Below are 26104 nucleotides of genomic sequence, written 5' to 3'. Positions count from 1 at the left end.
CAGACTCAAGTGGGCGAGGGCTCTTTCCTCTTTTATGCTTTCATTATTTTCCATGTCGTTCTGTCCTGTGTCACAGACGTTAGCACAGGGATAGAAATAAGAAGTTTTCCACTATTTATCTTCCCCCAGTATGTGTTTACATTTGATGCTTGCTGAAGATGTCGCACAGATATCTGGAGGCTTCTTGGGTGGCTCCTGTGGGTGGGGACAGACTGGGATCTGGGGTACTGTATGGAACTTCTGGAAGCCCATTTGTCCAGGTTTCTGGGTTCCTTGAAGCAGGGTTAGGTGAATGGATCTCTCTAAGCTACTGCTTTGGGTTCCCATCTTCTCTCTCACAGGCATCTTAAGGCAGTTGAAGCTTGGAGGATAATGTGTGTGTGTGTGTGTGTGTGTGTGTGTGTGTGTGTGTGTGTGTGTGTTCAGTGGAGGCTGTGCAGGGGTTAACAGCTGGGAATGGGCCTCCACACCCTGGCCATAGGCTGTGTGACCTTGAGTCAATAGCCAGCCACTCTGAGCCTTGTTTTCCTCACCTGGGAAGTTCCATACTCCAGAGTTATGGAGGGGTCAAACTGAGTTGATTTAGGCAGAGTGCCTCAAATAGGCCACACAGCTTTGGGACAGATCATGCCTGGTAGCATTCATTCTGTCTGTGGCCTCTGGGAGCAAGCCTAGGTGTTGAGTGAATTTGTGTTGCTGTCCTTCCCTGCTGAAGTCCAGCCAGCTCCAACTTGGGAGCAAGAAATAACCTTTCAATCGGAGGGGGCAGGAGCCAGGGACTCTCAGAAGGAACTGGTTAGGCAGGTCTGGATTCTGGAGATATCTAGGAGCTACCCTTGCATTTTTTTTTTTTTTTCCCATTGGCCTTAAAATTCAACTCTACAGTGTCAGTCCTGAAGGGCGGGATGCCTGGGCTGGGTTTGCTGGGTTTGTGATCTGCAGTAGATTGGAACCCTGAGGTGCCAGGACAGGCTCTGAGTCAGTGTCTCGGTCTCCCTGAGGTCCCTGCAGCTATGCCCCCCATCTCTCAGGCTGTGCAGGGTGTGTGTGTGTGTGTGTGTGTGGTGTGTGTGTGTGCACGTGCGTGCGTGCGTGCGTGCGTGCATGTGTGTGTGTGTGTGTGTGTATCTGTTGGTCAGTACCCTCAGGCCAGAGTAGGGCATTAGATCCCTAGTGTTGGAGTTTCAGGAAGTTGTGAGCCACCTGATGTGGGTGCTGGAAATGGAGCTCAGGTCCTCTGGAAGAACGGGAACTCCCAACTACTGAGTCATCTCTCCAGCCCGCTATTTATCCATTTCGCCCAAAATTATTATTATTATTATTATTTTCATTATACATACATGTGTGTGTGTGTGTGTGTCTGTATATGGGTGTGTGCCCATGAGTGCAGGTTCCCAAGGAGGCCAGAGAGGACTTGGATCCCCTGGAATTGGAGTCACAGATGGCTGTGACCCACTCTAAGAACTGAACCTCAGTCCTCTGGAAGAGCAGTAAGTGTTCCTAACTTACTGCTGGACCATCTCTCCAGCTCTTATTTATCTATTAAAGATTTATTTATTTTTATTTTATGTGTATGAGTGTTTTGCCTACATATATGTCTGCACACCATGTGAGTGCAGTGTCCCCAGAGGCCAGAAGAGGGCATCAGAGCCTCTGGAACTGGAGTTATGGCTGGTTCTTAACTCCTGTGAGGAAGAATGGGAGGGCTGAGGCAGGACTGTTGAATCCAGACTGAACTACGAGTCAGACTTGGGTCAGTAAGGAGAGGTGACGCTGGCTATGGATCCCTTGCCTTGTGTGGGCTGTGTGTTCTAGGTCACAAGGACAGTATGTGCAAAGGTTCTGAGATGGCCACAGTGTGGTGTGTAAAGAGCACCCGAGGCTCATGGGGCTGAAGCAAGAGGCACAGGGTGCAAGTGGTCCATCTTGTTTTCTAGAGGCAGCCTTTGGGTCGGGGATGGGGGCTTCAGGAAGCCCCTGATGTGAAGAGAGCTGAAACAGGAAGCCTTGGACAGGCATTGAACGGCCAAGCGTTCTGTTGAGTTTCTAGTTTTAACTCAACAGACCTAGAATTACCTGGAAAAAGGAACCTCAGTTAAGGAATCTCCCAGATCAGATTGGCCTGTGCAGCCATGCCTGTGAAGAACTGTCTTGATTGATGATTGATGTGGGAGGGTCCAGCCCACAACGGGCAGCACATCCATAGGTAGGTGGGCCTGGGCTATATAAGCAAACTAACTGAGCTTGAGCCCGTGAGCAAGCCAGGAAGCAGCATTCCTCTTTGGTTCCTGCCGTAATTTCCCTCGATGATGAAATGTGACCTGGAAGTGTAAGATGAAATAAGCCCTTTCCTCCTCAAAGTTTCTTTGGGTCAGAGTGTTTTATCATAGCAACAGAAAAACAAATTATGTTTTGGGACTGAGACTCGGCGTTGAGGGCGGGATCTCAGGCTTCAGCGTCCTTTTGGGAAGAGTAGAAGGCCAGTCCCCCACCCCCACCCCCCACCCCTGTCTGGCACTGAGCGTGGGCTGTGGAAGCTGTGACAGAGGTACCGGCTGTGCCCAAATGGTGATAGCAGGGGTTCCAGACTGTAAGAGTGGGGCTAGACGAGGAGGGACCTTGAACTCCGGTCTCCTGACAGCTAGCCACAAGGACTTCACTGCTGTTGCCCCCACCCCGCCCCACCCCCGCCCCAACCCCAACCCCGGTGTCTCACCTGGATCTTGTGCCCAGATTCTGGTGTCTCCCTATTTCTCCCTCTGGACAAGTAAGTAGTCTGTGTGTGCCTCTTAGCCAGCACAGGGGACCTCGTGGCCTTGTTGGTAAGGTGTGGGCATTGGGGTAGGGGTGTGGCCACAAGCTTGGCTGAGACAAAAAGATGGATCCTGCTGTGGTGTCGGAGGCAGATATGGCCAGCGCATGCCTCTTTCTTTCTGAGCCTTAGAGGGTTAGGAATGGTGGTATGGGACCCCTCTCCTGAGTTCTGAGAGAGCCTGGAGGTCTGCACATCCACTGAGCTCTTTATCCGTGTGCCCCACCCTCCATGGGTTGTGCTGTTTAAGGTAAACTCAGAGTTAATTTGCCCGAAGTAAGTAGGTGTTCATTTGTAGCTACAGCATTAAGATAATTGCTATGAGGGTCTGTTTGTGTAATATGCAAACACATTTTGACAGCAGCAAACCACTTTGCTGTGAATCATAAACAGACCCCTTGGGTGGTTTGGAATCTGTTTTGCATAGCATGCCTGCTGCTGGAGCGCCTGTTCTGGTCTTGGGCGCCAACAAAGACTGAAGCTCTCCCAGCCTCACAGATGCCGATGGCTCCCCCAGGAATAAGTCCCCACATGGGGGAGACTCCTGAAGTGCACAGAGCTGCAAAGGGAGCAAGTGGAGGCAGTGGACACAGGCGAGTGTGTGTGTGTGTGTGTGTGTGTGTGTGTGTGTGTGTGTGTGTGTGTGTACACAGGCAGAGCCAGGCAGGCTGGGGGGCAAGGCTGAGGCCCAGAAGCCCTGAGCAGGACAGATCTGTTTGTAGCAGGACTTGTCACTCTGGCATTTATGAGGGGCCTTGACTATGCTGGCCCTGCATGGGGCATGAGGGGGCTCTTGGGCTCCTGTGAAATTTCACTAAACCTAGGAAGACCCAGAAAGCCAGAGTTAGGAATCTCTGCTCACCCCTAGTGGGATTGCTGTGATGTGGATGCCGATGCCAAGAGGGCTGACACTCCTGTAGGACATGGAGAATTCCCCTCCAGAGTGAGGAGGGTGGATAGAGGCCAGACCATGCCTGCAGCCAGGACTGGGACAGGAGTTTTAAAATGTACATTGGTGGGAGCCGGCTCAGTGAGTAAGTATGACTGCAGCGCAAGCCTGAGGTTCTGAGTTCAGATATTTAGCTCCCTTGTAAAAACCCGGGTGGTGGTGGCTCACACCTTTGATCCCAGCACTTGGGAGGCAGAGCCAGGCAGATCTCTGTGAGTTCAAGGCCAGCCTGGTCTACAGAGCGAGTTCCAGGACAGGCTCCAAAACTACACAGAGAAACCCTGTCTTGAACCCTCCCCCCAAAAAAAGCTGGGTGTGGCTGTGCACCTGTAACCCTAGCCCTGGGGAGGCGGGCAGAGACAGGAGGATCTCTGGGGCTTTGCTGTCTGCTAACCTAGCTTTGGGTTCACTGAGAGACCGTGTCTCTAGGGAATAAGGCAGAGACTGACAGGATACCTGATGTCTTCCTCTGACCTCCGTGTTTGCATGTATGTGCAGCTGTACACACACACACACACACACACACACACACACACACACACACCACATGCCATATATATATATATTGCATAGCATGCCTGCTGCTGAAGCGCCTGTTCTGGTCTTGGGCGCCAACGAAGACTGAAGCTCTCCCAGCCTCACAGATGCCCATGGCTCCCCAGGAATAAGTCCCCACATTGGGGAGACTCCTGGAGTGCACTGAGCTGCAAAGGGAGCAAGTGGAGGCAGTGGACACAGGCAAGTGTGTGTGTGTGTGTGTGTGTGTGTGTGTGTGTGTGTGTGTGTATAAACAGTTATATATATGTAGTGTGTAGAGACTGGAAGTAGTATGACTCAGTGGAAGAGCAATTGCCTAGCATATGCTAGGACCCGGATATATATACACGTGTGTGTGTGTGTGTGTGTGTGTGTGTGTGTGTGTGTGTGTGTGTACACATAAGATATATTTTGAATATCATTTGCTATACATATTGAGCTCTTTCAGCTACAACTGAGTTTACGCTAATGATGTGACTCAAAATAGTCCCAGCTTCAGAATGGAGCCTACGCCTGAGGAACCAGCCTATACTGGAGGGCTGGGCCACTCTTAGGGTCCTTACTGATTAGATGGCACCTGCCTACATTGCAGTGGGTCAATGTGCTTTACACAAAGCCACTTGACTTAGATGTCAACATCACCCACAAATCTCTTCACAGAAGAGACTAGTGTTTGAACAAACACCTGGCATTGATGGTGTAACCAGTTGACACATAAAAGGGTCCCTGTTAAGGGCCTGTGTGTACAGCCTCACCTTGAAACCGAGTCATTCCTTAGGACCTGTCCGTTAGCAACTCTAGTGACTCCTGGGCCTGATAGCCATGTGGTACCTGGTAGAGACAGGATTCGGGGATTCTCAGAACCTCCTAGACCTCTCAGAGGCAGTATGGTCCAGCTTCCTTCTTGGGTCTGTTCAGACTCTGGGAGGCGGGTTCCCACTGTCCACAACACCAAGAGTCAGGTGAGGCTGAGAGCAGTGCAGGATGCTGGAAGAGCCTTGCTGTAATTCCCACTCAGTGGCTGCAGCGGGAACCGGGCACAAGCCCCTTCCTGCCAGTGGTGAAGCAGGGCTGACTAGGCAGACTTCAGAAAAAAGTGTCCGGGCTGTGCCAAGGGATAAAGAGTTTGAGCTCGTCCAGGGGTCCAGTCGATGAGAGAGAGGAGGGATTCTATGAGCAAGGGACATCTAGATCATGATGGGGAAACCTACAGAGTCGACCAAACCAAACTAAAGTAAACCAATAGCTGTGGAGCCCCCGTTGGACTGGACTAGGCCCTTTGGATACTTGAGACGGTTGTTTAGTTTGAACTGTTTGGGGGGCCCCCAGGCAGTAGGATCAGGATCCATCCTTGGAGCTTGAGTGGGCTTTTTGGAGCCCAGTGCCTATGGTAGGACACCTTGTGCAGCCTTGGTGCAGGGGGAGGGGCTTGGACCTGCCTCAACCGAATGCATCAGGTTCTGCTGACTCCCCATGGGAGGCCTTGCCTTGGGGGAGGTGGGAATGGAGGGTGGGTTGAGGGGGAAGGCTAGGGGGCAGGAGGAGGGAGGAGAGGGGGAATCTGTGGTTGGTATGTAAAATGAATAGAAAATTTCTTTCTTTTTTTTTTTTTTTTTTTTTTTAAGATTTATTTATTTATGTATACAGCATATGTGACTGAAGGCCAGAAGAGGGCACCAGATCTCATTACAGGTGGTTGTGAGCCACCATGTGGATGCTGGGAATTGAACTCAGGACCTCTGGAAGATCAGTCAGTGCTCTTAACCTCTGAGCCATCTCCCCAGCCCCAGAAAATTTCTTAATTAAAAAAAGTTTGAGCTTGTAAAGGGAAAAGGACCCACATGTTGGTTGGCTAAAGCAGAGGACAGAGGAAAATGGAGCCATCACTGCTGCGGAGGCCATGGCTGTGGGCTCTGAGCAGCTACTTCGCCCTGGGGATGGTGTGAGGACTGGCCTCTCAGTCGTTACTGGTTCCTGGCCAGCTGCCCCAGGCTATGTGTGTCCGGAGCTGTGGGCTCCGAGGGCCAAGTTCCTTTGCTGGCTACCTATAAAGTAGGTTTTTCCTGCAAGGTGTGGGTTCAGGGTCCCAGCCTGGGCATCATCCCACACCAGTGAGGTCCCCGGTGAGCGGCTCTCCAGTGTAGATAATTTTGGATTTGAGGAGCACTGGAGAGAAGGTTTGGCTGATGAGGCCTGGCCTTGATGTCCTGTGCCCTGCCAGGAAGCAAACCTGATCCTGAGTATGCATCTGGGGCCTGGGCCAGTGGCTCCCCAGCTCAGAGCCTCAGCATCTAGAGTTAGGTGACGTGGAAAAGTACCGGGGCAGGCTTGGGGAGACTGAGGGCGGAGAGGCCAAGCCTCTGTGTGAAGTATGGGAGGGCTGAGGTGTCTCAGCTGTCCACACTACTGTAGGAAAGAATGTCACAGGATTAGGATGGGGAGGTAGCTGGTCCAGAATTACAGGTACTCTAGGCTCCATGTCTGTTGCAAGTGTGTAAAAGGGATGGGACACACGAGATCCCTCCCTGCTTTTCCCCTCTGGGCATCGTATCCTTGGCTCTCTCCTGGGACCTTCGCCCTCTCTGTTCCTCCCCCATTCAGGATGCCCTTCTTTCGGGATCTCCTGCCAGCATTGCCCTTGGCAGCCCCAGGGACTTGGCAATAAGTTAGCCTCCACCCTGCCTGTCTGACCACCCAGCTGGAGCAAAGCTCCAGGCCAGAGCCACACAGCAGCCTGGTGGCAGAGCCCTGACCAGGGGCACAGATGGCTGAGGGCTTCAGGGAGGATAGAATAGCATGGGGAGGGGGAAGGGTGTGTAACAACTGGACAAGGACTCTAGAAATATCACTATTGACTCAAGAGAAGCTTCAGCAACCCCTCCTGATGATGACCTAGCCTCCTGTTAGAGGTGACTAGTTTAGCAACACCCCTGCATGAAGCTTCAGCAGGAAGAACTCACTCACATCACCTCACCTGCTGGAATATAAAATATTTAAAACATTTGCAGAAGCACAAAGCCAAGAAAGAGTCTGGGCTTCCTGTCCTGGGCACTGACCTGTGGGTGACCTTGGGCTAGTCTGCGCTGAAGCAGCGCAGAGCTCTGAGAGGTAGAGATTGGTTCTCCTCAGGGCGCTGTGGTTGAGAAAGGCGCTTCCCCTCAGTCACGGCTTCCAGCTCTTGGTAATATTTCTTAAACATTCCTGTAGCCTGAAGATTGGGAGGAGGTGTGTTTTTGACTTGAGACCGAGTCTTGCTGTGCAGCCCAGGCTGGCCTCACACTAACTCGTCAGTGTCATGAGTTCTAACACGTTTCATACTTTAGCCTAGAGAGGTCTAACCTCCCTGATTATCAGGACACAGAGCTGCTGTGGTGTCTGTAGTGATGTCTCCTGGTTACATTGTTTTTAGTTTCCCATCTGTGTTTGAAGACATACACTTGTCAACTCGACTGGGTTTTGGCCAAGGAATTAAAGGTTGTTTTTCTCCCTTCCTGCCCCGACAACCCTGTGTGTCCATTTATCTGTGGAGGTCAGATGTCAATGTCCAGAGTCCTCTTCAGTTTCTCTTCACCTTATTTTCTGAGACAGGGTCTCTCACTGAACCCGGATCTTACGGATTCCCCTAGACTGGCTGGCCAGTGATCCCCAGAGCCCCTCCTGTACAATCTCCCCGGGGCTGTGACTGCAGGTACGCACTGCTGTGTTTTGCTGTTTTACTTGGGTTCTGGAGGATTTGAGCTCAGGTGCTCATGCATGAACGTCAAGCTGCATCCTCAGCCCTGAAGTTCTTTGGTGCAGATAGGAATACTATCTTGTGCCACCCTTCACGCTTGGTTTTTACTATTTATTCTAAATGTCAACCAGAGTTTTAAAATGCTTTACAGGACAGAAGTTTTGTACTACAAAGGTGGCCTGGGACTTGTTAAAACATGTGAAATACCTGGGCGCACACCTTTAATCTCAGCACTTGTGGCAGAGGTGGGCAGATCTCAGTGAGGCCAGCCTGGGCTACAAAGCAAGTTCCAGGACAGCCAGGGCTGTTACACAGAGAAACCCTGTCTCGAAAAACAAACAAGCCAGTAAATAAATAAGAGTGTTTTGTCTGCATGTGTATAATGTGCACCACATGCATGCAGTGTCCTTGTAGGTTGGAAGACATCACTGACTCCCCTGGAACTGGAATTACATACAGGTGTCTGCTGGAACTGAACCCGGGTCCTCTGCAAGAGCAGCCTTGCTCTTAACCACTGAGGAATCTTTCCAGACCCTATAGATTTGCTTAAATTATTATTTTTTAAAAGATTTAATTACATTTATTTACTTACTTACTTAGTTATTTTTGTGTGTGTGGGAACACACACGGGTATGCTGTGACCTACATGTGGAGATCAGAGGACAGCTTGTAAGTCCTGTCCTTCCACTGTGCATTCTGGGGATGGAACTGGGGTTGTCAGGCTTAATGACAAGCTCTGTTACTACCTGAATCATCTTATGGATCTGACTATTTTCTCTATAGCTCTTTCTTCATCATTTGGAGGGGCTACTTTTAAACAGAACTTCCAAGAGGCAAGAGGCTATGGTCTCTCCGGGTAGTGTGCGTAAACTGAAGACAGTGAACACTCTGGGTCTCCCAGTTCCTCAGACATGTGTCTTACAAACCACACACACCAGCCTCAGCTCATAGGTCAGTGGGGATGGCAGGGGTCCAGTTGCCTGATGCTAGCCTTTGGTGGACATGGCTACTTCTCCCCTCACAGTCTCCTTGGGGATAACTAGAGCATCTCCCATGGCCTGGCCACCTGCAAGGTCTGCATCATTCTTTCTTGGCGCTCTGCTGTTTAAAGGAGCTCTCTGTCATCTCTCACTGGGCTGCTTCCCCAGGCCTGGCCACTGCTCAGACCTTGTGTGTGCTGGGGTTGCTGCTAAGCTTTTACTTGCCCAGGCTGGGGCTGTCAGGTCAAGGTTACTGACCCCTGTCTGGTGCTTAAAGATTCACCCAGTTTTGAAATCCCCATGGTGAGTTATTAACTGAAAAAATCTAAGCTCTTCTGGGAAACAGCCCTGGCCGTGAGCCCCAGATATAAAGGGGGCCTTCCACTCTCGGGTCCAGGTTTCCAAAGGTTGCCTTCAACAGAAGCGCAAGGACTTGGGTGGAATCTTCACATGAGGTGGAGGCAGAAAGATGAAGACTCCAAGGCTATCCTAAACTACATAGTCAGTTCAAGGCTAGCCTGGGCTACATGAGAGCCTGCCCTAGAAAAACAAAAGCATAAACAAAGTTACAGCTGGGGGTATAGTTCAGTTGGTCCAGTCTTTGCCCAGCAGGCCCGAGTCCTAGCTTCAGTCTCTAACAGCATATAAAGCTGAGCATGGTGCCACTTGCCTATAATCCCAGGCAGGAGGATCCGAAGTTCAAGGTCATCCTCAGCTGAATATCAAATTTGAGGCCAGCCCTGTCTCAAAACGAAGCATACACACACACTACAAAAGAAAAGGTGAGTTTAAAAGGTGTTTTGTTTGTTTGGTTGGTTGTTTTTTTTTTTGTTTTGTTTTTTTTTTTGTTTTTCGAGACAGGGTTTCTCTGTGTAGCTTTGCGCCTTTCCTGGGACTCACTTGGTAGCCCAGGCTGGCCTCGAACTCACAGAGATCCGCCTGGCTCTGCCTCCCGAGTGCTGGGATTAAAGGTGTGTGCCACCACCGCCTGGCTGAGTTTAAAAGTCTTGAATCTACTGTAATTGGCTGAGTTGGGTCATATGATCATTCCTGTTGTTTGGTTTTTGTTTTTTTTTTTAAGTAGCTTGGGGTTTGGTCAGACACAGGCTCCATGTTCAGTCCTTGATGTGACGGCTCTTGGCTCTCAGGTCTGGTGTCTGTAACCCTGACCTTTTGCATGGTGTGTGGGGGGGGGGGGGGGGGGGGGGGGGGGGGGGGGGGAGGGAGAGAGGGGCTGGGGCCCAGGGATGCTGTGGGATGGCTGACAGTTGTTCACTTTGGCTGCTGGCCAGAACCCCCTTTACTGTGGATTGTGGGCCTGGACTGCAGGCCTCACACCCGTCCGTGGGCATCTTCCTGCTGAGCACTGTAGAGGAGGGAATGGCAGGGTCAGCCACCCTTGCCCCACACGAACTTGACAAGTTCTCTTTGTGCACGTCTGAGGGACATTCAGTCCCCTTCTCTGTGGTGGTCAGCCCTCACGGGGCCCCAGCAGCTGTTGGAAAACTTGGCTTCTGACAACAGCCAGTGGTGACAGGGGACAGCAGCAGCAGGTGGCACTTGCTGGTGTGACGGCTCTCGGGCCTGGTGTCTGTAACCCTGAGCCTTCTGCCAGCTCCCGGAACTCTCGTAGCAATTAGGGCCCTCAGCTTCTTCAGACCTGCACAGCTCTTGTGTCTACCACATTTGTTCTTCTTTTGCTTCTGCCCTAGGCAGTCCCTGGAAATCTCGATCTGTACTCTTTGTTTGTTTGGGGGTTTTGTTTTGTTTTGTTTGGTTTTGTTTTGAGAAAGCATCTCACTGCATAGTCCTGGCTGGCCTGGAACTTACTATGTAGATCAGGCTGGCCTTGGACTCACAGGTATCTGTCTGCCTCAGCCTCCGGAGTACTGAAATTAAAGGCAGGAGCCACCACACAGTTTCAGATGCCCTTTATTGCTGCTCCCGTTGCTATGGTTGCTGTTGCCACCACCTTCCGGTCTTCCTGTTACCTGCTCAGCTCACTCTACCTATAACTCAAACCAGACAAGACCCCAGCATGGAAAGGGGAGGTGGGCACAAAGCCCCACCCTAGCTAAGGAGCTGTTGGCAATTGGTAGTTGCAAGGGGAGGGAGAGTCAGGGTTTTTTTGTTTTTGTTTTTAAGAGTGCAGCCCCTGGGGCTGGAGAGATGGCTCAATGGTTAAGAGCACTGGCTGCTCTCCTAGAGGTCCCGAGTTCAATTCCCAGCAACCACATGATGACTCACAATCATCTATAATGAGATCTGGCGCCCTCTTCTGCTGGGCAGGCGCACATGCCGGCAAAATATTGTGTGCACAATAAATAAATAAATAAATAAAATTTAAAAAATGTAGCCCCTGGTAAGTGAACCGTGCTCCAGTGAAAGGCCCCAAATCCAAGAATACATGGGCAGCACAAATTTGATTTTCATGAGTTTAGAGGAAGAAACAGAAGACACAAAGTTGGGTGGGTAGAGAAGCAGAGGTAGATCTGGGGGTAGTTGGAGGAAGGAATAAGATCAAAACACATTGTATGAAAGAGCTAATAAAAATGAAGGGGGGGGGAATGTCAGAACTGAGCAAGAAACAGACACCAGAGAGAAGCCTTGAATGGGCCCAGGGGGCGACACAGGGAAACGGCCTCCCTCTGAGTCCCCAAGGGATTCATTCACATAGCCTGTAGATAGAACAGTGGCTGTGAGAGCCTGGCTGGGACATCTTTAACAACTGTGGCAGGCCTTCACTCCAGTGAGGACGCTGCCAATCACAGGCCTTCTGCTGGGTCACCAGGGGAAGTACTCTCCCTCGGGTCTGGGTAGAAATGGCTGCAGGCTCATGCAGAGTTCACTGAGGCTGACGGCAGGGTGTGGAAGAGGGGGTGGCTGGACAGCTTCAGGAGACAGAACTGACAAGGGTCCAGGGCTGGGTATTGAAGTGGGTGTGGCTGGACAGAGCTTTGGGAGCCAGAGCTGAGCTTCCACAGCAAGCAGCTGTAGTTGCCGTGGGGCTTCCTCCAAGCCCTGCAGCGCTCAGAGCAGCCATTCGTGACTGGCTACTTGGAGGATAATTATCCACTCAAAACATCAAGGCACCAGGGAAGGGTCTAAAAGCTGTTAACTAGGAAGTCAGCTTCCCTCCCTCTCAACATCTCAGCCTAAAACAAAAATCCACCTGGAAAAGGATGGTTTCAGTAAAGGCTAACTGTTAATGGTGTACCAATGGTATTTAATAGTGATTTGTCAATGCTTGGCCCTAGGTCCCCCTAACCTAGCTTGCCTCCTGACTCCCTTTAATTCCCGTGTCCCCAGCAGAGCTACAGAGAGACCAGGAAGCGACAGCCACACTGGGGGCCACAGGAGGGCCCTCAGTAGTGTCCATGGCCAGCCAGGACCCGACGCTGAGCACGAATCACCCGTTCTATGATGTGGCCAGACACGGCATTCTGCAGGTGGCAGGTAGGTGAACCATCTGGCGGGTCCCCAGACTGGGCAGTACTGTCTTTTAGGACTTGTGGGATGGTAGGCTGTCACAGGCTCCCTCTGCCCACCACGGCTGTTTCTCTGTTTCCGGTAAGCACTTAATGTAGGACTCATTTGGCGGCCTCCGCTGGGGTCATTTTTGTCACAAAGGAGGTCACCTCTTCCCCTCCCAGGGCTTCGTACATCGTTCAACATTGGCACTCCTGTCTATAACTCCGGTTCTTGCTCCTGAGTTTCCCATGGGCTGATGGGCAGTTCTGAGCCCGGGACCACCTTCCCTCCGGGATTCCTTCTTAGGAGTCAGTCGTATCCTCCAGGTACAACCAGATGTGGCCACACCTAGGGGTAGTGCAGCCTTCCCAGGGTCCTACAGCCAAATCTGGAGACTTGCTAAAGTTAACTAAAGAATGGCACGCCCACCTAAGTGCGTGCTTTTGGTCAGCCAAGGCACCATAGAAGCTGTGGGGACTTCAGTACATTAGTAAGTGGTCAAACGCAATGAGTGTTGTTTGGGGATCCGAGGCCGTGGCCTATGGGGCTGAGCTCAGTAGAGATCTTGTGGTGAGGACGAGAATGGGAAATGGAAGGTTCTGGACCTAAATACCAGAGAAAGGAGGCAGGAAGCAGGCTCTTGGAACTGTGGAGGGGAACAAGAGGCCTGGAAGAGAAAGAGAAAGCTATGCCAAACCTGGTCATCCTTTCATCTAGATCATTCTACCCAGCACATCACACAGCCTTCTGGGCTTTCCTATGGGACAGATAGACTCTTCCAAATTTTCCCATCTGCCAATTTTGAGGGAAACCTTAGCAACGCTAAATAAAAAGCCCCAGATAGACCAACTTCCACATCCCTCCAAGTAGACTATGACCCACTCAGCCCCTCTGCCTTGTTTTACTGGACAAGATGATGAACATATTGTGCCTGCCATGGGTGACAACTCTGGGAAGCCTTCCTTTGGGCACCTAATGGGGCTTCTCTGGCACGGAGACGGGGAAGGGGGGGGCAGCTAGTGATGCCATGTTGTAGACGGGGGAGAAGCGGGTGGTGGATTAATCTCAGGCCTGTGGAATTTGCGCTGTGGATAGTGTTCATCTCCTTCTGTTATTATCATTTCGAAGCCTGTGTGTAATGTGCCAGTCTGTGTTGCTGGATGGAACGCTTCTCATAGTGACTGATGTCCTGAATGCAGATGCGACACTAACAACTAATAAGGTGTATGGATTAAGAGGCAGAGGGAGGCAGGGGAGGGAGAGGAGGAGAGAGAGTGTGTGTTCTGAAGGGTGTGCTCCTGGCTTCTGAGGAGTGTGCAAACCCCTGTTTGGAGCAGCAGAGGACAGCCCTCTGTGGCTGCTGGGCTGGGCAGAGACGCCCTATCCCCTGCCCGCAGGAGTGGCATCTCCTGGCTTCTCCCGCACTGAGATGCTCAGCTCTCGATGAGCATTGGCTAACTGATCTTTGGGGTCGGGCAAAGAGGGAAGGAGGAAGGGGCCACCAACAAGGAGCGGGTGCCGAGGAGCCTGGACCTCACAGGCGGTGGCATGGGGGCTGCAGGAGCGGGAATACAGAGGCTTTCCGGTGCAAGGAAGCAGAGGATAATGGGAGCCACAGATGGCTGCAGTTGTGTAGGACCCAGGCTTTGTGTCTCGGACTTCTCAGGCATGAGTGAGCCCTGCAGACGGCTGTGATCTGGTGCGTCAGGTCTGACTCAGCCTCGGGGAATGTCACTCCCCCACCCTCCCACCCCCCACCCTCCTACCCCCACCCCCACCCCGAGATAGGGTTTCTCTTTGTAGCTTTGGTGCCTATCCTGGATCTCGCTCTGTAGACCAGGCTGGCCTTGAACTCACAGAGATCCGCCTGGCCCTGCCTCCCGAGTGCTGGGATCAAAGGCATGTGCCGCCGCCACCTGGCAGATCACTGTCTTTTCAAGCAGCCATACTGTGACTCAGAACTTTCCAGCTGAGGGGTTGGTGGCCCTCAGACACAGGGCACAGTTGCCTTTGGAACCCAGTGGCCCAGGCAAGAGGACCCAGTTTGGAAAACTCGCTGTTTTCTGGTGTTGTGCCCAGAGCCCCTGCTGGACAAGGGAGGGGACTGTGGGGTGGGTTAGAGCACAGAGCTCTAAACAAGCAGAGGCCTGGCCGAAGTTCTTAAGGACAGGGAGATGAATGGATGCTGTATTTGCAAGCAGATTGTTCTAGAATCTTAAACATCCCAGGCCCTGGAGCTTCCCAGAGGAAGGACGGTGTGGCGTTGTACATAACAAACAGCTTTCCAGCCGCAGAGGCGGGAATCGGGAGCCCACCCAGGCCCATGCAGTCGGCGCATGTAATCAGTTCCTGCTGGTTTATTACCTTTCAGGGCATGCATTCTTCTGTCCCTGCATCACATTTGGGGGAGTGAGGCGGGAACCCTGAGAATGGCGGCAAATACTTCTTTACAACACAAGTGAGTTTCAGATGGGTCTCTTTCTAGAAGGGGAGCTTTGTTGTCTTCCGGGTCCTGTCCTTCCGGCAAGCAGTCAATGGTGATTGGACCTGCAGAAAAGGAGATGATCAGGAGCCCCCAAGGGTGCTGGAGGGGTCTCCTCAGACTTCTCGGAGATGAATGAGGCCTGTGGACTTCCAGAGCCCTCTGAGGCCGCTGGGACAGGGTCAGGCAAGAGGAGGAGGAAGAAGAGGCCACAAACACGAAAAAAGGTGGCCTGGACATCACGGGTGGTGGCGTGGGGGCTGCAAGGGAGGAGAAGGGGCAGAGACTGTCCCCTGCAAGGCAAGCAAAGGCGAATGTCAGGAGCCATGGACGGTGGCTGTTCTGTGGGACCCAGGCTCTGTGTGTGAGCCTTGCAGACCGACACTGAGCAGCAGGGAGCCTTTGTCCTGGTCCCCTGCTATAGATGAGAGACGACGTGGGACAGAAGAGACATTCTAAATTCTAGAGACACCTGTGCCCTTCATTCTGAGGCTGGACATGGAGGCAGCCTGAGGTGCGGTGGCCTCTCCCCATGGGACAGGCTAAGTCATGCCACAGCTCTGTCGGCCTAGCTCTGGCCTCTTCCTATACCCTGGAAGACGGCCACAGATACAATACATTGTAGTACTTCTATCGGCGGTCTGTGCAAACTGTAAATGAATCCATTTCCCTCCACCAAGTTCTGTTTCCTAAGGCTCTCTGGAGAACTCAGGTTATGGGCCCAGGTGACAGATAGTAACTCTAGGGTTGCTGGAACAGAGGGTCCCAATCCAAAGAGCTTCAAAGAGCAGACATTCATTCTCGTGGCTCTCGGGTTCGGAAGTAAGAATCTAAGGTGTGGGTGGGCTGGTTACTCCCGGAGGCTTGAGAAAATTCACCCCAATCTCCTCAGCATCTGGGGCTCCGGCATTCCTTTGACCTCCTGACCTTTGATTCTCACTGCTCTTCCCGCCCCCCCGTGGCCCGTGGCTTTGTGCTCTCCTAGGTCAGTGTCTCCGGCCTCTTTCTTCTACATCCAGGACAGCCCTCTCTTAAACTTTCACCTAATTAAATCTGTGATGACCCTGTTGGCAAACAAGGTCACATTTGGAGGCTCTAGGAAGTCGTGAGCTGTTTTGAGGGGAAGGGGACAGTATTCGACCCAAAGCTGCCTCCATAGCTGCTTTCCCCGACAAGTTTGCCCGTGAGTGCTCTTAACCGCCGAGCCATCTCTCCAGCCCTCAAGGCAGCAAGTTTTTTAAGCATGTAGGGAAAGGCTCACAGGAAGGGGGCAGCACACACTTGAGTGGGAGTCCTGGTTTCCAGGGAGTCACACTGACGTGTCTTTACAATGATACATGTATGTATGTACACCACATGCATGCGGGTACCCACGGAGGCCAGAGGGCATAGGATCCTGAAACTAGAAGTACGGGCAGTTTTGAGCTACCTGATTTGTGTGCGGGGAAGCAAGCCAGGGCCCTCTCTGCAAGAGCAGCAGTAAGTGCCCCTCCCCGCTGAGCCGTCTCCCCGATCCACTGGATGTGTTTATGATTCTGTGGCTTTGGGAGCTCCGTTGTTCAAATAATATTGTGTACAACGAGGTTGAAAGATTAGGCAAAGTTGAAGGAGCTGGTGAGATGAGGACTCAGTTGGGAAACTGCTTGTCACACGAGCTGGAACAGCCAAGTTCATTCCCCCAGAATTCCTGTAAAAGGCTGGGCAGAAAGACAGGCTCCTGGAATCCCAGCACTGGGGAGGAGGGGCAGACAAGGATCCCCGGGGCTCCCTGACCAGCTAGCTACTCTTGTGGAATCAATGAGCTCCAGGGTGAGTGACAGACCCTGCCTCCAGAAATAAGATGGGGAGAGACGGAGGAAGACGCCCGACACCAACCTTCAGCCTCTACCCGTGCACACAGGAATGTATTCACACTCTACGACACACACACACAGATAGGGGAAGTTTAAAAAAAATTGATGCTTTAAGATTTAATTTAGGGCCTGGAAAGGTGACTCAGTGGTTAAGAGCACTGTCTACTCCTGCAGAGGTCGTGAGTTTGATTCTCAGCGCGCACACACGGCAGCTCACAACCATTTGTAACTCCAGTTCCAGGGGATTGGCTGTCCTCTCCTGGCCTCTGCAACACCGCATGCGTATGACACACAGACATACGTGCGGACAAACACTCATACACATAAAATAAACTAATCACTTTTTTTTTTTTAAATAAGCTGGTTGACTGATGTCTTTTTATTCCTTTTGTGAATGCCATTGTGAGACGGATTTATGGATTGTGTGGCTTAAATTTAGGGATGAGCAGGGGAGTGCTGACTCAGCTAACCTCAAGGCCACGGACATTTCTTTCCTAAGGAAGCACAGTTCACTGGTTGCCTTTAATGTCTGTGTTTAAGAAGTCTTTAGCACGCACATCTTTGCACGGTCAGCTCTTTTGGCTGTGTTGAGCCAAGAGTCAGCAAGGACGAACAGGATTCCAGGTTGAGGTCATCTGTCCCTTCCTCTGCCCCCCTTTTTTCCTTTTTATCCTGACTCAGGAGGAGGCTCTCTCATTTCAGGCTAGCCTGGGCTACATGTTCAGGCCTTGTTTCAAGGGGAGGGGCGGGGGTCTGCTGAGATGGCTCAGTGGGTCAAAGTGTCTACCGTCAAGGCTGAGTTCGATCCTGGGTCCCACATTAGTGGGAGGAAAGAACCATCTGTCACATGTTATCCTCTGATCTCTACACATGTGCTGTACTACGCACACACACAGTGCGAGACAGTGAGAAAGAAAGTTATGAAGGAAGGTCCCTGCAGCCGGGTCTCCTTGCTTTTGAGCCCTGGAGAGCTGGTCTCTTCCCGGTGCTCTGGTCCTCGGCACATGCCTCGGTTGCGTTCACCTGTGCCCTGTGTTCACCTGTAATAAAGCGTGAAGGCCAGAGCTAGCACAGCGCGTCATTTTCTTCCCATGTCTCTAAGGCAGAGCTGTGAAGTAAAGCCCCGAGGACCCAGTGGGCGGGAGCTGTGACTCCAGGCTGCTGCTGCTCCTCAGCATAACGTGGGGCTGCTAGTCCCGATCCCGTCCTCCACTGTGCGCCTGGGGTGCCATATGGATCGAAGGAAGGGTCCGACCATCACCTGGGGAGTAACATGTGCAGCACCCGGGGCCTCAGCAGCTACCTGTCCTCTGGAGAGAGGCTGTGTGATCGAGCTCACTAAGGGCCACCATACGCCTGGCCTGAGCCTAGGCTTTGGGGATGGCCTTCAAGTCCACTTGAGAGTCATCTGAGGAGGCTCCTGTCACCGAGGCTACCATGGCTGCTACCGGCACCATTTGTATGCTGGGACCAGCTTGCTTCTTCCCTAGCCAACTGAGTTATACGTACTATCTCTCTGAAGCTGAAGACCGCCCCTGTCCTGGGTACGAGGAGGCCGGAGCTCCAGACTCAGTGGGTGCTGCCAGTCCTCAGAATGCATTTGTCCCCAAGGCCTCGTGGCATTCTTGTGTTCCAAGAGCTGGTCACAGCACAGGGGTGACTTGGCTCCACAATGTAAGAAAAAGCAAGCGTGGAGCTCCTTCCTGTACTGATGTGTGGTCCTGTCCTGTCCAGGGCCAACTGGCCTCTGGCCCTTCTGGCCTTCATCAAGACTCAGGGTCCTAGGATAGCACTGAGGGACACTTTCGTGAGAAGGAGGCAGCCGGCTCCTGTACTTGAAGTCCAATGAAGCGAAAGTTAAGCTGGTGGGACCGGGCACTGGTGACGAACTCGGCAGCCCCCCATGTCCCATCTGTTAAATGGAGTGATGGCTGGCTGGAAGGTTTTCTCGGAAAATGTGCACGTCACATACCTCCCTCGGGTGTGACCTGGCCTAGCCCCAGCCCTGAGCATCCCAGCTCACACCTTTGTCTGTTCCTCCAGGGGATGACCGCCAGGGGAGACGCATCTTCACATTCAGCTGCTGCCGGCTGCCACCCCTGCACCAGCTCAACCACCAGCGTCTGCTGGAGTGAGTACTAACTACCCTGTTCTCGCCCCGGGCGTCTGCCTCCCAGGGTGGCCATCTCCGTCTCAATTCCCTGTGTGGATCTGGAGACGCGCTAAGCTCAGGATCGTCCTAACCCACTCCAGAGCCGTCTGGGGAGGTTCCCATCACCAGGACTGCCATGGATTCAACAGCACCAGTAGAATGGTAGACGTTGGCTTGATTCCCTCTTAGCCAGCTGAACTGTGGGCACTGACCTCTGAGACTGGGGACAGTCCCCTGTCCTGGGTGCATGGAGGCTTGTCTTTCATCCCTGATGGATGCAGGCTGTCTAGAGAGCAGGAAGGTGTATTCCTGGTAACAGCAGATCAGCAAGACATCTGTGCCGGATAGGACCATAGTGCTGAGGGCAAGGGCAAGTCACATGGCCTTGAGTTCGAATCTTGGCCCCTCCTTGAACAGTTTGCTGTGGCTATCGTAACAAATGATCATGAATCTAGAGGCATAAAACAGTAGGACTACATTCTATGCAGAACCAGGGTGTGTGTGTGTGTGTCAGACCTGATCCCTTAGTGCACCCTGCAAGGGAAAACAGGCAATCCGTCTCCTTTAACTCCCAAATACCAGATAATCCTTGCCCCTCTTGCCAGGCTGCATCACGTCCACTCTGCCTCCGTCTTCACACAGCTTTGTCTCTCTGAGGGTCTTGGCTATGAACCCATGAAGGGACCTGGGCCTGGGTTTGTATCTCTAAGAGTTCTCTTAAAAGCCCATCCTGGCCGGGCAGTGGTGGCGCACGCCTTTAATCCCAGCACTCGGGAAGCAGAGGCAGGCGGATCTCTGTGAGTTCGAGGCCAGCCTGGGCTACCAAGTGAGTTCCAGGAAAGGCGCAAAGCTACACAGAGAAACCCTGTCTCGAAAAACCAAAAAAAAAAAAAAAAAAAAAAAAAAAAAAAAAAAAAAAAAAAGCCCATCCTGACGGGTCTAGCATCTACCCACCCATCTCTTAAGACCCCAGATTCATCCATAAGTGCTTTTCTTCCAAATGTGGGGTGGTCACAGTTTCTGAGGCTTGCCTGTGGATTTCTTTGGGGTGGTGTCATGTTTCCTTGCTGTATGACCTTGGGTTGGTGAGATAACACCTCTGAACCTCAGGTGTCACCTAAGGGACAGGGACATAGAGTCTCCATGTGGTTCTGGATATGGCCTGCTCCTGGCACCTGCTGACTGACCATGGTTTCCGTTTCACAGACATTAGTAACTCACAGTGTAGAGCAAGTGTCTGTCCTGAAGAAGCCCTGTGTCTTGTGCCCTTCAGGTATCTGAAGTACACGCTGGACCAGCACGTGGAGAATGACTACACCATCATCTACTTTCACTACGGCCTCAGCAGCCAGAACAAACCGTCCCTGGGCTGGCTCCAGAATGCCTACAAGGAGTTTGACCGGAAGTGCGTACAAAGCACCTTGGGAGACACAGGCGTGGGCTGTACACAGGGACTGAATGGCGGAAGGGTCGTGGGCTATGCAGTGGGTAGAGACAGATGCAGGGGTCTCATTTTAGTGATGGAGAGAGTCCATCTGGGAGAAGGCTACAGAATCTTAACACTTCTGGCCTGTTGCAGGAGGCAAACGTGTATAATACAGCTGGGGGGGGGGACATCTGGGTGAAAGGCGGTGATTTATGTTAGTTTTTTTTTGAGATGGGATCTCCCTGCCAGGCCTGGAACTCTATGTAGACCAGGACTCTGTGTCCCAAGGGCTGGGATTAAAGGAATATGCCACTATGCCTAGCAGGCCAGTGGTTTTGGCACAGTGACATCTGCAGAGGTTGGAGGCCACCTGTGTCCAATGCGAACAGACATTCCCACTCACGCTGAAGGGCGAGAGAGAACACAACTGTCCGTGAGCAGGGACAAAGTCCTTGCCAGCTGCCTGTTTCCGGCTCTTCTAACCTGGGTCAGCGGGCACTAGGTAGAGGTGGAAGGAAGATATGGCCGTGGCCTCCGGACTGGGGGAGCTGAACTCTAGTGTTTTCTTTCCCACTCTCGGCCAGATGTGGTGGGGCATGCTTGAAATTAATCCCAGCACTCTAGAGGTGGAGGCAGGAGGGGCAGAGTTCAAGGTCGTTCTGAGCTACGTGAGTTTGAGGCCAGACTGGGCTGCATTTGACCGTGTTTCAAGAATAAGACCCAAGCAAAACAAATCAATAAAAGATTTTCCTGCCCTCTAGGAGAGGGAGGCGGGGCAGGGATAGGATTGTCTATGTGGGCTCCATAGACACAAAACAAGTGGGTTCTCAAGGCCCCCAAACCATCCAACACTGTGATATGTGGAGGGCAATGAGCCCTCTGTCCCTAGGCGCCTGCAACTGGGACTCCAGCTCCTCTTTGTGCTGGGAGCGCCTTTGCGCTGCCTCTGCTCTGCCCCGGAGGAATCCTACCCGCTTCCCTCTTGGGCATCATCCTCAAGCCAGGCCACCCCTGCTACGTGTCCACTCCTTACACAACCCGATTCCAGGAGCACTCGTCCTTGTTCAAGGCGTCTAGTGAGAGCAGCCGCCTCTTCCATGGGTGTGGGGTAGCTCCAGGCTCCCCTACCTTGTGGCCAGAGATTTTCAGATGTGATTCGTCAGAAGCTCTTGGCTGATCCACTGAGGCCACATGGTCGTAGCATCAAATTTCCAGATGCCACTGATGGCCTTTGTGCCTGGCTTCACTCAGTCGGTCAGTCGGTGCGGAGGGGTGGGTGGTGATGGAGCACTGGCCCGCGTTGACCTGTAGGATGTGCCCTCTCCTCTGGCTCACGTCAACAGGGGCATGCGACTTGGTGTGTCATTCAGTGGGGTACGTGTAAGAAATAAGTCATCAGGAGGAAGATGACCTCGAAACGGCAAGAGCAGACTTTGCTGGTCTGAGGTTGGCGTCCTCACGCCTGTGGCTTAGTCTGCAAGGGTACGGGAGAATGCACTGTACAGGCTCTGAGAATCAGTTTTTGTAGAGAGTAGGAGAGGGGAGGCCTGGCTTTTCCAGTCCCAGAAACTGTGGAGTTTTTTTTTCCCCCTGAGAAATTGAGGTAGGAGATTAGATGGATTGCCTGTTTTTTCAACCTTCCGACCTTCCCTGCCCCGGGATGAAAAAAAAGTCGCCTGTTTCTGTGACCTCTGAGCTCCAGGGTGCATAGTGAGGATTAACTGCATTCTGGAATTCCACAGCGGCCGATTCCTTAAAGCCTGTCGTATGGCCTCAATTTTGGAGGGGTGACTTCCTTTAGTGTGCCCTTTATCAGATCATTTATTGCTCACATGACATAAATTTATCTTTACCCACCGTTGCCCCGCAGCCTGGCTCAGGGTCCTGTCTCACCCCTTCTCTCTCTCCAGGCTTCCTTCCCTCTTGCATCCCAACCCTGGAACCCGTCACTTCTCCCAGGATCCTGCCTCCTTCCTGAGGACCGTGTACGTAAAGGTCCTATCGCCTTTCTTACCTTGGGCCGTCACGTCACGTTCCTGGTCAGCCTCCTGAGTTGACAGTGTGGGCTCCTGGGAGCCCAGCACCCACTCCTCTGCACACTCACTCCAGCTCCCCACCTGGCTGGACTTCTCCCTGACACAGCCCCTCCTCTTCTGGCCTGGCTCCCTGACCTCCAGATGTCCTTGCCCACTCTGCTCTGGTGTCCCAGGCCAGGCCACCTCAGCCCGCTGCTTAGATGCTTTCTTTGCCTGAGCTTTGATTCCTGTCCTGAATCAGGACACAAGTCACACTCACCCCCAGCCCCTAACCCGGCCTCCTGGTGTGTTGTTGCAGTTTAACAACAAGTTTAGGGCTGTGCCCCATGCCCCCCACCCAGCGTCTGTATCTGCGAAAGTAGCCACAGCCATAGGCTCCACTTCCCACACACCACGGCACACACATGCAGTGTGAACTATGCAGTGGGTGGGCTGGGGCAGAGGGATCAGAGTTTCTGAGTTTAAATACCTTCTACAGTGCGTGTGTGTGTGTGTGTGTGTGTGTGTGTGTGTGTGTGTTTTTTTTTTTTTTTTTTTTTTTTTTTTTTTTTTTTTTTTTTTGTGTGTGTGTGTGTGTGTACATGCACATGTGTGCATGTGTGTAGGCCAGAGGCTAACCTCAGCTGTCATTCTTTCTTAGGCACCATTCCACCGTGTTTGTTGAGATGAGATCTCTCGTTTGCGTTGCCCAGCAGGCTAGGCTGGCTGGCCAGGGATCTTCCTGCCTCGGCCTCCCTCGTACTGAGATTATAAGCACCTGCCATGACACCCAGCTTTTCTTACACGGGTTCTGGGGTTCCCAGGCACTTTACCCACTAAAGCCATCTTCCCAGTCCCTTCCTCTTCTGGTCTCTGATTTTGTTTTGTTTTGCTTTTGAGACAGAGTCTCACTGTGTAGCCATGGCTGGCCTGGAACTCTACATAGACCAAGCTGGCCTCGAACTCACAGGGCTCCACCTGCCTCTGTCTCTCAAGTGCTGGGATTAAAGGCGTGCATCCCCAGTTCTTTCTGGGTTTTAATCTACACCCTTTAGTTGGGCCTGTTGAGAAATGAATTTTCTGCTTCTCGGGCCTGCTGTACAGGCACTCAGTGTGGAGTGTGCTGGATTAGGGGACCTACAGTCACCTCACCTTTCCCTCCTCAGGTATAAGAAGAACCTGAAGGCGCTCTATGTTGTCCACCCCACCAGCTTCATCAAAGCACTGTGGAGCATCTTCAAGCCCCTCATCAGGTGAGCATGCGCCCGGTAGACCCTCGCACCGCCTCTCTGAGGCACACCCCTACAGGATGATGGCTCTGTGCAGGTCTGTGTCTGAGGCAAACTTGGGTTTTGGGGGAGTCACGTGACCACCCAGGCCACGCACTGTGACTCTCCGAGGTTGTGGACAGGACTACTAGCCCATGACATTGATGTGGGAGCTGCTATTTTAAATACTCTATGACCCAAAATGCCCACGTTTTGCATTTGTATCTTGGTTCTCAAAGTCACTGTCAAGTTCACAAAGCCCACCAAGGGGGCTCCAGTGTACCCAGCAGGGTAACTGTGTAAATGCAGAGGCTGGGATACATCTTTTGTCTTCCGGGAATGATCTGGGACAGCCTGTTCCCTGCAGCTGAGTGTGACATGGTGAGGAAGCTCAGCCGTGCTCCGTGCCCAGATGTTTTCTTAGGGTTGATCCTGTAAGTGTGGACACCCCACAACCGGCCTCAGTGACTCAGTTTCCACTCCATCTGAGTGCAGACAGGCTACCCTGTGAGGCCCTGCCTCATTCATCTGCTGGTATAAATCGTGTGATTTGGCCCATGGCCATGTTCCAGGTTTCCTCTCTGGAGCAGGTGAGGGCACAGACTTTCCTGGAAGCTCAGGATGGGTGCCCCAAGCCCATGGGCTAGCCTTTTACTCCCTGTACCTGGGCCAAGAGCCCAGAAATTTGGGAACTTCTATTAGCTCTTTCCAGGATGTCTGGACTCTTCCTCACTGGACAATGATGTCTCTGGGCAGAATTGGGAAGAGCTTCAGGGGATCATAAGGCTTGGCTCTGCCCGGGCCCCATGGCCATCGTTACTTCCTCTCCATATAGCCTCAAGCATCAGGCACAAACTGCACCCAGCCACACTGTGGGTGGGTGAGCTTCGTTCAGGAGGACTCAGTATTTGCATGGAGCAGGTTGGGACACTCAGGTGAGGTAGCATGTCCAGAGAGGGGTGGCAGTGTCCTTCCTGGTCAGCCAGGAGGATTCAGGAGGGTTTTCAGAAGGAGTATTTTTAGCACAGGGAGGGCACACACAGAAGGGGTGGTCACCCTTTGCTGGACATGGCCCTCAAAATCCCTTGCTGCCTCCTCCTCCTCCAACACGTTCCCCTCACCTCCTACTTCCGACAGTGGCTCAGAGGCCTGGTACTAATAATGCACTTCACGCTCTCGAGCCTGTGGCCACACAGGGGGTTCGTGTTGTGCCTGGGGTATAGGAGAGAAAACAGGACAGAGGCAGGGTCAGCCATTGCATCCTTTCTTTATGTTCCCATTTCCTCTCTGACTTCAGGAAGGCAGCCCAGCCTGCCACCTACAAGGAAAACTCCCTTTCTCCCGCATCCCCCATCTCCTCCCTGCCTCCTTGAGGGCTAAGTTGTGTCTCTCACCTTGCTGTGGTCTCGAGTCTCTGTCACCACCACACGCAGCCCTCAGGACACGGTTGGCATCAGTCCTTGGGGCCTGCAGACCCCTTTCCTACTGGACTGTGAGTGGCCCCAGAGGTTTCTGCACTTGGGTCCCAGTGTGTCAAGTCTGTCACATTCCACAGCACAGGGGCTATGCTGCTGAGATTAAGGCACGGGTTTACAAACAGAAGACAACCTTAGATGTTCTAATGGGCTCCAGACGGTCTCTGGGGTCCTTAGTGGACACCCTTTCCCAGCAATGTCGGGAAAGAAGCGCAAAGATGCTGCACCGATGGCTTGGAAGATGGAGGCAGGATGTGGGTCAGGGGAAACCTTTAGGCACTGGGAGAATCGAAGGGCTGCCGCCTTGCCCTCCACACCGACCTGGACCTGTGGAGGGTACACTGGCGACATTTTAAGCTGTCTCATTTGCCCTGGGTTCCTGACAGCTGCCTGTGGACCACCCATCTATATCCAAGGGCCCCAGAACCCCACTACTATATGCTCTTGAATGGCTGCCTGAACTGATGTGTGCACACACATTCTCACACCCATGTGCATGCACACACACACACACACACACACCACACACACACACAAACATTCATCGTCGTCGTCATCATCATCATCATCACCATCATCATCATCAACGGGTCCTGGGTAGTGCTGCAGCGCTTCCCCACCTCAGGCCTCATCCCTCAGCTGCCCTGCATCTCAGCCTGCCTTCCCCACAGCTCTCAAGTTCTATGGAATGTGGCATGCACCATCCTGCCTGATTTGTTCTAGAATGGTTTAAACTGTCCTTTTAGGATTGAATTATCTATCCACCCTATGTAATACACACCAAAACCATCTTATGTACGTCTAAACAGGGGAGGTTTGGTGCTTAGAGAGGTTATACAGTTTCCCTAGGCCACAGAGTCAATAAAGGACTCGGGAATGGGACCCAACACCAGAGTGACAGGGTGAAGGGTGGACCAACACAGGCTTGAGCTAGATCCTGAGCATCATCCT

General features: G+C 52.4%; 1 protein-coding gene across 12 annotated transcripts in view; it reads left to right on the top strand.

The window, feature by feature from the left end:
* Nucleotides 1-26104, top strand: part of Arhgap8 (Rho GTPase activating protein 8) — a 45528-nt gene that overhangs the window by 4153 nt on the left and 15271 nt on the right. For 4 of the 12 annotated variants that reach the window (XM_037197479.1, XM_037197483.1, XM_037197486.1 and 1 more), the window contains exons 2-6: nt 12324-12467; nt 18861-18948; nt 20243-20374; nt 22306-22380; nt 23577-23663. In XM_037197479.1, coding sequence (XP_037053374.1) covers nt 12324-12467; nt 18861-18948; nt 20243-20374; nt 22306-22380; nt 23577-23663 — 526 coding nt within the window. Of the gene's footprint in view, nt 1-6055; nt 7987-9762; nt 9794-12320; nt 12468-18860; nt 18949-20242; nt 20375-22305; nt 22381-23576; nt 23664-26104 lie in introns of those variants that run through there. The other 8 variants (XM_037197478.1, XM_037197482.1, XM_037197481.1 and 5 more) reach the window with 5 other exon arrangements.

The sequence above is a fragment of the Peromyscus leucopus genome, chromosome 20, assembly GCF_004664715.2.
Source record: "Peromyscus leucopus breed LL Stock chromosome 20, UCI_PerLeu_2.1, whole genome shotgun sequence".
NCBI lineage: Eukaryota > Metazoa > Chordata > Mammalia > Rodentia > Cricetidae > Peromyscus > Peromyscus leucopus.
The sequence above is the reverse complement of the archived record's forward strand: the minus strand, read 5'-3'. Positions and strand labels throughout refer to the sequence as shown.